General features: G+C 40.0%; 1 protein-coding gene across 5 annotated transcripts in view; it reads right to left on the reverse strand.

The window, feature by feature from the left end:
- The window catches only part of LOC110512397 (adhesion G protein-coupled receptor E1), a 98,325-nt gene extending 87,533 nt beyond the window's left edge, over window positions 1-10,792 (reverse strand). For 4 of the 5 annotated variants that reach the window (XR_005035420.1, XR_005035421.1, XR_005035419.1 and 1 more), the window contains exon 1: window positions 616-903. Coding sequence is in view for 2 of the 5 variants with exons in the window: in XM_036939980.1 (XP_036795875.1) it covers window positions 616-646 (31 nt within the window). In the remaining 3 variants the exon portion in view is untranslated. Of the gene's footprint in view, window positions 1-615; window positions 904-10,477 lie in introns of those variants that run through there. The other variant, XM_036939981.1, reaches the window with a different exon arrangement.
- Window positions 10,793-11,470: the final 678 nt, after the last annotated feature.

Here is an 11,470-nt window from a genome sequence, read left to right on the forward strand (position 1 = left end):
GGTCCAGATTAACTATTTGCAATGATATTGAGTAGTATTTGAACCCAGCTCTGACTCATTCAGGGATTCTCCAGATAGCCCACGAGTGTCAAAGGTGCCACTGTGTTGCTTCCTGGAAACAGTGATATTCTGACAGTAATAAATAACAGAACATATCCTGAACAAAGTACTACATCCATAACATCTATAACACAACTACCTCAACATAGCACTACATCCATAACACAACATAGTAGCTAACATATATTAAGATATTATCTTAACCTGAACACATAAAACAACATAACAAAGTATAAGTATAGTATAATATAAAACATGCTGACCCCTGAGAACTGCCAATCTGTCTATACACACTACAACTATCTTTACACACTAAAACTGTCTATAATGTTGTTTATACATGTCTGAGAGGGTTGTAACATTCACATCCATGGTTGGAATATTCGGTTACTGATGTTGAATTATTATACCACCTCTCTCTATTTGTTGCTCTCTCTCACACACACACACACACACACACACACACACACACACACACACACACACACACACACACACACACACACACACAAACACAGATAGTCAAGTTCCAAAGATATAGAACGTTAGACTCACCCAGAACAAGTAGAAGAGTTCTGGACCCCATCTCAGAGACAGACTGGTATTATATCCACACCAGACAACCAGTAGGATCCTAATAAAACTAGTCCCACAAGAAGAATCAGTCTGAGATTGAATCTGTTTTACTGAATTCAGATTGAAGAAAATCCCAGTTTAACAAGGTTTTTATTCCGTATGATAAGTGGTGAGAACATGAACAGGAGAAAAAGACAATGACATTTTCCCTCTCCTTTGGCGAGACAACTCTCTGTGTCGCCTCGTGGTTGGAAAAACTACTATTTTCTGCTCTCCCTTTCTCTTTCTGTTAGAGCCCGCCCCTTTCTCTTTATGTTAGAGCCCGCCCCTTTCTGTTAGAGCCCGCCCCTTTCTCCCTGATTCACACTCCCCCTTCTTTTTCACCCTTATCTCTCTTTTGCTCCTTTCTGTTTCACTGTTATCTTAGGGCTTTATTGGCATGGAAAACATGTTAACATTCCCAAAGCAAGTGAAATAGATAATAAACAAAAACAATCAGATATGAACATGAAGCATTACACTCACAAAAGTTACAAAGTAATAAAGACATTTCGAATGTCATATTATGTCTATATATACAGTGTTGTAATGATGTGCAAATAGTTAAAGTACAAAAGATAAAATAAATAAACATAAATATAGGTTGTATTTACAATGGTGTTTGTTCTTCACTGGTTGACCTTTTCTTGTGGCAACAGGTCACATCTTGCTGCTGTGACGGCACACTGTGGAATTTCACCCAGTAGATATGGGAGTTTGCCAAAATTGGATTTGTTTTCAAATTCTTTGTGGGTCTGTTGAATCTGAGGGAAGTATGTGTTTCTAATATGGTCATACATTTGGCAGGAGGTTAGGAAGTGCAGCTCAGTTTCCACCTCATTTTGTGGGCAGTGGCCTGTCTTCTCACGGCAGCCTTCTCAACAGCAAGGCTATGCTCACTGAGTCTCTACAGAGGCAAAGATTTCCTTCATTTTGGGTCAGTCACAGTGGTCAGGTATTCAGCCACTGTGTACTCTCTGTTTAAGTCCAAATAGCATTCCAGTTTGCTCTGTTTTTTGGTTAATTCATTATTTTTATTGTGTCAAGTAGTTACACTACGTGACCAAAAGTGTGTGGACACCTGCTTGTCGAATATCTCATTTCATTCCAAGATCATGAGCATTAATATGAAGTTGGTTCCCCTTTGCTGCTATAACAGCCTCCACTGTTCTGGGAAAGCTTTCCACTAGATGTTGGAACATTGCTGAGGGGACTTGCTTCCATTCAGCCACAAGAGTATTAGTGAGGTTGGGCACTGATGTTGGGCGATTAGGCCTGGCTCTCAGTCGGTGTTCCAATTCATCCCAAAAGTGTTCAATCTGGTTGAGGTCAGAGCTCTGTGCAGGCCAGTCAAGTTCTTCCACACAGATCGACGAACCATTTCTGTATGGACCCCACTTTGTGCATGGGGGCATTGTCATGCTGAAACAGAAAAGGGCCTTCCCCAAATTGTTGCCACAAAGTTCGTCTAGAATGACATTGTATGCTGTAGCGTTAAGATTTCCGTTCACTGGAACTAAGGGGCCCGACCCATGATAAACAGCCCCAGACCATTATTCCTCCTTCACCAAACTTTACATTTGGAATTATGTATTGGGGGAGGTTGCGTTCTCCTGGCATCCGCCAAACCCAGCTTAGTCCGTCGGACGGCCAAATGGTGATGTGTGATTCAACACCCAAGAGAACGCATTTCCACTGCTCCAGAGTCCAATGACGGCAAGCTTCACACCACTCCTGCCAATGCTTGGCATTGCGCATGGTGATCTTACACTTGTGTGCAGCTGCTCGGCCATAGAAACTAATTTAATGAAGCTCCTGACGAACAGTTCTTGTGCTGATGTTGCTTACAGAGGCAGTTTGAAACCTGGTAGTGAGTGTTGCAACCGAGGACAGATGATTTTTACACACTTCAGCACTCGGCAGTCCCGTTCTGCGAGCTTGTGTGGCCTACCACTTTGCGACTGAGCCGTTGTTGCTCCTAGATGTTTCCACTTCACAATAACTGCACTTACAGTTGACCGGGACAGCTCTAGCAGGGCAGACATTTTACGAATTGACTTGTTGGAAAGGTGGCATCCTATGACAGCGCCACATTGAAAGTCACTGAACTCTTCAGTAAGGCCATTCTACTACCAATGTTTGTCTACGGAGATTGCATGGCTGCGTGCTCAAGTTTATATACCTGTCAGTAACGGGTGTGGCTGAAATATACGAATCCACTAATTTGAAGGGGTGTCCACATACTTTTGCATATATAGTCTATGTTTTTGTTTTCTCATGATTTGGTTGGGTCTAAATATGTTGCTGTCCTAGGGCTCCTGTGTTTGTGAACAGAGCCCCAGGAATAGCTTGCTTAGGGGGCTCCAGGTTCATCTCTCTGTAGGAAACATCTCTTTTCCTGAATTTTGATCATTAGCAGGTATCGTCCTAATTCCATGGTTGGTGCTGCTGTTGGCCCTCCTTGGTTGGTGCTGCTGTAGGCCCTCCTTGGTTGGGGACAGAAGTACGAGATCATCAGCTAACAGTAGACATTTGACTTCAGATTCAAGTAGAGCGGATGCTGCAGACCTTCACCCTTGTTTATTGTCTATTCCACATGCTTTGACAATGGAAACATATATTTCCCATTCCTATAAAGCCCTTTGAATTGGGAGAGAGAGAGAGAGAGAGAGAGAGAGAGAGAGAGAGAGAGAGAGAGAGAGAGAGAGAGAGAGAGAGAGACCGAGAGAGAGAGACCGAGAGAGAGAGACCGAGAGAGAGAGACCGAGAGAGAGAGAGAGAGAGAGAGAGAGAGAGAGAGAGAGAGAGAGACACCCATACATACAAACACCAAAACACAATAATGCTGACATTAGTTGGTTTTTCTGATATGTTGTTGAGTGTGTATAGTTCTAGTTTTGCAGCACCTGGGACGCTGTGTGTGTGTGTGTGTGTGTGTGTGTGTGTGTGTGTGTGTGTGTGTGTGTGTGTGTGAGAGAGAGAGATCATGACTATAAGACTGTGGTTAGACAGCAGTCCTCACACACACAGAGGGTCTTTATGAAGTGATATATAGACTACCTCCCTTCAACAATTGACACAGTGTATGAGTTTCTCTCTCTCTCTCTGTCTCATTCAAAATATTTTTCTGTCTGTCTGTCTGTCTGTCTGTCTGTCTGTCTATCTGTCTGTCCTTTTTCCATCTCTCTCTCTCTCTCTCCCTCTCTGCCACCCTCTCTGTCCCTCCCTGAGATGTGGAATTAGATTAAGGCAGCTCTCCGCACCTCTCTGATTCATAGGGGTTGAGTTAAACACTGAAGACACATTTCTGTTGAATAGATTCAGTTGTTCAACTGACTACACACTTAGAAAAAAAGGTGCTATCTTGAACCAAAATGGGTTCTTTTCCCCATAGGAGAACCCTTTGAAGAACCCTTTTTTGGTTCAGCTCTCTCTCCCCCTCTCTCTCTCTCCCCCTCTCTCTCTCTCCCCCTCTCTCTCTCACCCTCTCTCTCTCTCCCCCTCTCTCTCTCCCCCTCCCCATCTCTCTCTCTCTCCCTCTCTCCCCCTCCCCATCTCTCTCTCTTCCACCCTCTCTCGCTCTCTCCCCCTCCCCTCTCTCTCGCTCTCTCCCCTTCCCCCCCTCTCTCTCGCTATCACCCCTCTCTTCACCCCTCTCTCTCTCTATCCCCCTGGTCTTCACCCCTCCCCCCTCTCTCTCTCTCTATCACCCCTCTCTTCACCCCTCCCCTCTCTCTCGCTCTCTCCCCCTCCCCCTCTCTCTATCACCCCTCTCTTCACCCCTCCCCGTCTCTATCCCCCTGGTCTTCACCCCTCCCCCTCTCTCTCTCTCTCTCTCTCTCTGTTGTTCTCTCTATCATCAGTCTAGTCTAAGAGGTAGAGAGCAGAGGAGAGAAAGCTGTACTCATATCAGACCTGGGTTCAAATACTATTTAAAACATTTCAGATCCTTTCATTTCTAGCCTGTCTGAAGTGCCGTATGGGCAGGGTTTGTACTGTAGCCACTATCCTATTGGTTCAATAACGCCAGGCAAACTCAATAAAGCCCAGATAAAGTATTTTTAATTACATCTCTAGTAGTATTGAAGCCAGATCTGACTCATGGAGGGACCCTGAAGATAGCCAACTAGCGTCAGTCCTGTTACTGTGTTGCTTCCTGGAAACAGTGATATTCTGACAGTAATAATAACAGAACATACCCTGAACATAGTACTGCATCTATAACATCTATAACACAACTACCTCAACATAGTACTACATCCATAACACAACTACCTGAACATAGTACTACATCCATAACACAACTACCTGAACATAGTACTACATCCATAACACAACTAACTGAACATAGTACTACATCCATAACACAACTACCTGAACATAGTACTACATCCATAACACAACTACCTGAACATAGTACTACATCCATAACATCCATAACACAACTACCTGAACATAGAACTACATCCATAACATCCATAACACAACTACCTGAACATAGTACTACATCCATAACACAACTACCTGAACATAGTACTACATCCATAACATCCATAACACAACTACCTGAACATAGTACTACATCCATAACATAACTACCTGAACATAGAACTACATCCATAACATCCATAACACAACTACCTGAACATAGAACTACATCCATAACATCCATAACACAACTACCTGAACATAGAACTACATCCATAACACAACTACCTGAACATAGTACTACATCCATAACATAACTACCTGAACATAGTACTACATCCATAACACAACTAACTGAACATAGTACTACATCCATAACACAACTACCTGAACATAGTACTACATCCATAACAACCATAACATAACTACCTGAACATAGTACTACATCCATAACATCCATAACACAACTACCTGAACATAGTACTACATCCATAACATCCATAACACAACTACCTGAACATAGTACTACATCCATAACACAACTACCTGAACATAGTACTACATCCATAACATAACTACCTGAACATAGAACTACATCCATAACATAACTACCTGAACATAGTACTACATCCATAACATAACTACCTGAACATAGTACTACATCCATAACATCCATAACACAACTACCTGAACATAGTACTACATCCATAACATCCATAACACAACTACCTGAACATAGTACTACATCCATAACATCCATAACACAACTACCTGAACATAGTACTACATCCATAACATAACTACCTGAACATAGTACTACATCCATAACATCCATAACACAACTACCTGAACATAGTACTACATCCATAACATAACTACCTGAACATAGTACTACATCCATAACATAACTACCTGAACATAGTACTACATCCATAACATCCATAACACAACTACCTGAACATAGTACTACATCCATAACATCCATAACACAACTACCTGAACATAGTACTACATCCATAACATAACTACCTGAACATAGTACTACATCCATAACATCCATAACACAACTACCTGAACATAGTACTACATCCATAACATAACTACCTGAACATAGTACTACATCCATAACATAACTACCTGAACATAGTACTACATCCATAACATCCATAACACAACTACCTGAACATAGTACTACATCCATAACATAACTACCTGAACATAGTACTACATCCATAACATCCATAACACAACTACCTGAACATAGTACTACATCCATAACATCCATTACACAACTACCTGAACATAGTACTACATCCATATCATAACTACCTGAACATAGAACTACATCCATAACATCCATAACACAACTACCTGAACATAGTACTACATCCATATCATAACTACCTGAACATAGAACTACATCCATAACATCCATAACACAACTACCTGAACATAGTACTACATCCATATCATAACTACCTGAACATAGAACTACATCCATAACATCCATAACACAACTACCTGAACATAGAACTACATCCATAACATCCATTACACAACTACCTGAACATAGTACTACATCCATAACATCCATTACACAACTACCTAAACATAGTACTACATCCATAACATCCATAACATAACTACCTGAACATAGTACTACATCCATAACATCCACAACATAACTACCTGAACATAGTACTTCATCCATAACATCCACAACATAACTACCTGAACATAGAACTACATCCATAACACAACTATCTGAACATAGTACTACATCCATAACACAACTACCTGAACATAGTACTACATCCATAACATCCATAACACAACTACCTGAACATAGAACTACATCCATAACACAACTACCTGAACATAGTACTACATCCATAACACAACTACCTGAACATAGTACTACATCCATAACATCCATAACACAACTACCTGAACATAGAACTACATCCATAACACAACTACCTGAACATAGTACTACATCCATAACACAACTACCTGAACATAGAACTACATCCATAACATCCATAACACAACTACCTGAACATAGTACTACATCCATAACATCCATAACACAACTACCTGAACATAGTACTACATCCATAACATCCATAACATAACTACCTGAACATAGTACTACATCCATAACACAACTACCTGAACATAGTACTACATCCATAACACAACTACCTGAACATAGTACTACATCCATAACACAACTACCTGAACATAGTACTACATCCATAACATAACTACCTGAACATAGAACTACATCCATAACATCCGTAACACAACTACCTGAACATAGTACTACATCCATAACACAACTATCTGAACATAGTACTACATCCATAACATCCATAACACAACTACCTGAACATAGTACTACATCCATAACATCCATTACACAACTACCTGAACATAGTACTACATCCATAACATAACTACCTGAACATAGTACTACATCCATAACATAACTACCTGAACATAGAACTACATCCATAACACAACTACCTGAAAATAGTACTACATCCATAACATCCATAACACAACTACCTGAACATAGTACTACATCCATAACATCCATAACACAACTACCTGAACATAGAACTACATCCATAACATCCATAACACAACTACCTGAACATTGAACTACATCCATAACATCCATAACACAACTACCTGAACATAGTACTACATCCATAACACAACTACCTGAACATAGTACTACATCCATAACATCCATAACACAACTACCTGAACATAGTACTACATCCATAACATCCATAACACAACTACCTGAACATAGTACTACATCCATAACACAACTACCTGAACATAGTACTACATCCATAACACAACTACCTGAACATAGTACTACATCCATAACATCCATAACACAACTACCTGAAAATAGTACTACATCCATAACATAACTACCTGAACATAGTACTACATCCATAACATCCATAACACAACTACCTGAACATAGTACTACATCCATAACATAACTACCTGAACATAGTATTACATCCATAACATCCATAACACAACTATCTGAACATAGTACTACATCCATAACATAACTACCTGAACAGAGTACTACATCCATAACATCCATAACACAACTACCTGAACATAGTACTACATCCATAACACAACTACCTGAACAGAGTACTACATCCATAACATCCATAACACAACTACCTGAACATAGTACTACATCCATAACACAACTACCTGAACATAGAACTACATCCATAACATAACTACCTGAACATAGTACTACATCCATAACACAACTACCTGAACATAGTACTACATCCATAACATCCATAACACAACTACCTGAACATAGTACTACATCCATAACATCCATAACATAACTACCTGAACATAGAACTACATCCATAACATAACTACCTGAACATAAAACTACATCCATAACATCCATAACATAACTACCTGAACATAGTACTACATCCATAACATAACTACCTGAACATAGTACTACATCCATAACATCCATAACATAACTACCTGAACATAGTACTACATCCATAACATCTATAACATGACTACCTGAACATAGAACTACATCCATAACATAACTACCTGAACATAGTACTACATCCATAACATCCATAACACAACTACCTGAACATAGTACTACATCCATAACATCTATAACATGACTACCTGAACATAGAACTACATCCATAACATAACTACCTGAACATAAAACTACATCCATAACATCCATAACATAACTACCTGAACATAGTACTACATCCATAACATCCATAACATAACTACCTGAACATAGTACTACATCCATAACACAACTACCTGAACATAGTACTACATCCATAACACAACTACCTGAACATAGTACTACATCCATAACATAACTACCTGAACATAGTACTACATCCATAACATCTATAACATGACTACCTGAACATAGAACTACATCCATAACATAACTACCTGAACATAGTACTACATCCATAACACAACTACCTGAACATAGTACTACATCCATAACATAACTACCTGAACATAGTACTACATCCATAACATAACTACCTGAACATAGTACTACATCCATAACATCTATAACATGACTACCTGAACATAGAACTACATCCATAACATAACTACCTGAACATAAAACTACATCCATAACATCCATAACATAACTACCTGAACATAGTACTACATCCATAACATAACTACCTGAACATAGTACTACATCCATAACACAACAACCTGAACATAGTACTACATCCATAACACAACTACCTGAACATAGTACTACATCCATAACATCCATAACACAACTACCTGAACATAGTACTTCATCCATAACACAACTACCTGAACATAGTACTACATCCATAACACAACTACCTGAACATAGTACTACATCACCAAATATAACTACCTGAACGTGCCTTACATACAGTATAGTGACACATACAATAACATATACTAACTTATAGCATAACATAACATAGTAGCTAACGTATATTAAGACGTTATCTTATCTTAACATATAACATAGAACGACATACCAAAGCCTAGTATAACATAACACAAGCTGACTTCTGACAACTGCCAAACTGTCTATACACACTAAAACTGTCTATACACACTAAACCTGTCTATACACACTAAACCTGTCTATACACACTAAACCTGTCTATACACACTAAACCTGTCTATACATACTAAAACTGTCTATAAACACTAAAACTGTCTATACACACTAAAACTGTCTATACACACTAAAACTGTCTATAAACACTAAAACTGTCTATACACACTAAACCTGTCTATACACACTAAAACTGTCTATACACACTAAAACTGTCTATACACACTAAAACTGTCTATACACACTAAAACTGTCTATACACACACTAAAACTGTCTATACACACTAAAACTGTCTATACACACTAAAACTGTCTATACACACTAAAACTGTCCATACACACTAAAACTGTCTATACACACTAAAATTGTCTATACACACACTAAAACTGTCTATACACACTAAAACTGTCTACACACACTAAAACTGTCTATACACACTAAAACTGTCTATACACACTAAAACTGTCTACACACACTAAAACTGTCTATACACACTAAAACTGTCCATACACACTAAAACTGTCTATACACACTAAAACTGTCTATACACACTAAAACTGTCCATACACACTAAAACTGTCTATACACACTAAAACTATACACACGGGCACACACACACACACTCACACACACCCCACACACACCCAAACACACATACGCACAAGTCAAGTTACAAAGATATACAAGGTTAGACTCACCCAGAACAAGTAGAAGAGTTCTGGACCCCATCTCAGAGACAGACTGGTAGTATATCCACACCAGACAACTAGTAGGATCCTAATAAAACTAGTCCCACAAGAAGAATCAGTCTGAGATGAAATCTGTTTCACAGTTGAATTCAGGTTGAAGAAAATCCCAGTTTAACAACGTTTTAATTCCATATGATCCAGTGTGAGAACTAAGAGAAGAAAACAAACAAAAAATCTTCCCACTCTTTTCGTGAGACACGTCTCTGTGTGAGACACATGGGCTTAGAAAAACAACTGTTTTGTTCTCCTCTGTCTCTTTCTGAAGTTCAGTCTCAGCCTGTTAATACCCGCCCCTTTGGTTCTCTTTCACTTCTCTCTCTCTCTCTCTCTGTAGGGGGTTGAGTTCTCTGAATAGCTTCTGAAACCAAGCCCAGTGGAACATGGAGCTGAGAGAGGGATAAGAGAGAGAGAGCGAGAGAGTGAGAAGGAGCGAGATACGAGAGAGGGAGAGAGAGGGAGAGAGAGGGGGGGGAAGAGAGAGTGACAGAGAGAGAGTGGGGAAGAAAGAGAGAGAGACAGAGAGAAATGGGGGAGGGAGAGAGATAGAGAGAGGGGGGAAGAAAGAGAGAGAGACAGAGAGAGAGGGGGGAGGGAGAGAGATAGAGAGAGGGGGGGAGAAAGAGAGAGTGACAGAGAGAGAGAGGGGGGGGGGAGAAAGAGAGAGAGAGAGAGAGAGAGAGAGAGAAAGAGAGAGTGACAGAGAGAGAGAGAGGGGGGGGGGGGAGAAAGAGAGAGAGACAGAGAGAGAGGGGGGAGGGAGAGAGATAGAGAGAGAGAGAGAGAGAGAGAGAGAGAGAGAGACAGAGAGAGAGGGGGGAGGGAGAGAGATAGAGAGAGATAGAGAGAGAGAGAGAGAGAGAGAGAGAGAGAGAGAGAGAGAGAGCTGAGTAATGGTTCATCTAAACAGCTGCTGTTCTGGAGTCTTTGCCAGTAAGTAATCCA

The sequence above is a fragment of the Oncorhynchus mykiss genome, chromosome 13 (genome assembly GCF_013265735.2).
Source record: "Oncorhynchus mykiss isolate Arlee chromosome 13, USDA_OmykA_1.1, whole genome shotgun sequence".
NCBI classification, from domain to species: domain Eukaryota; kingdom Metazoa; phylum Chordata; class Actinopteri; order Salmoniformes; family Salmonidae; genus Oncorhynchus; species Oncorhynchus mykiss.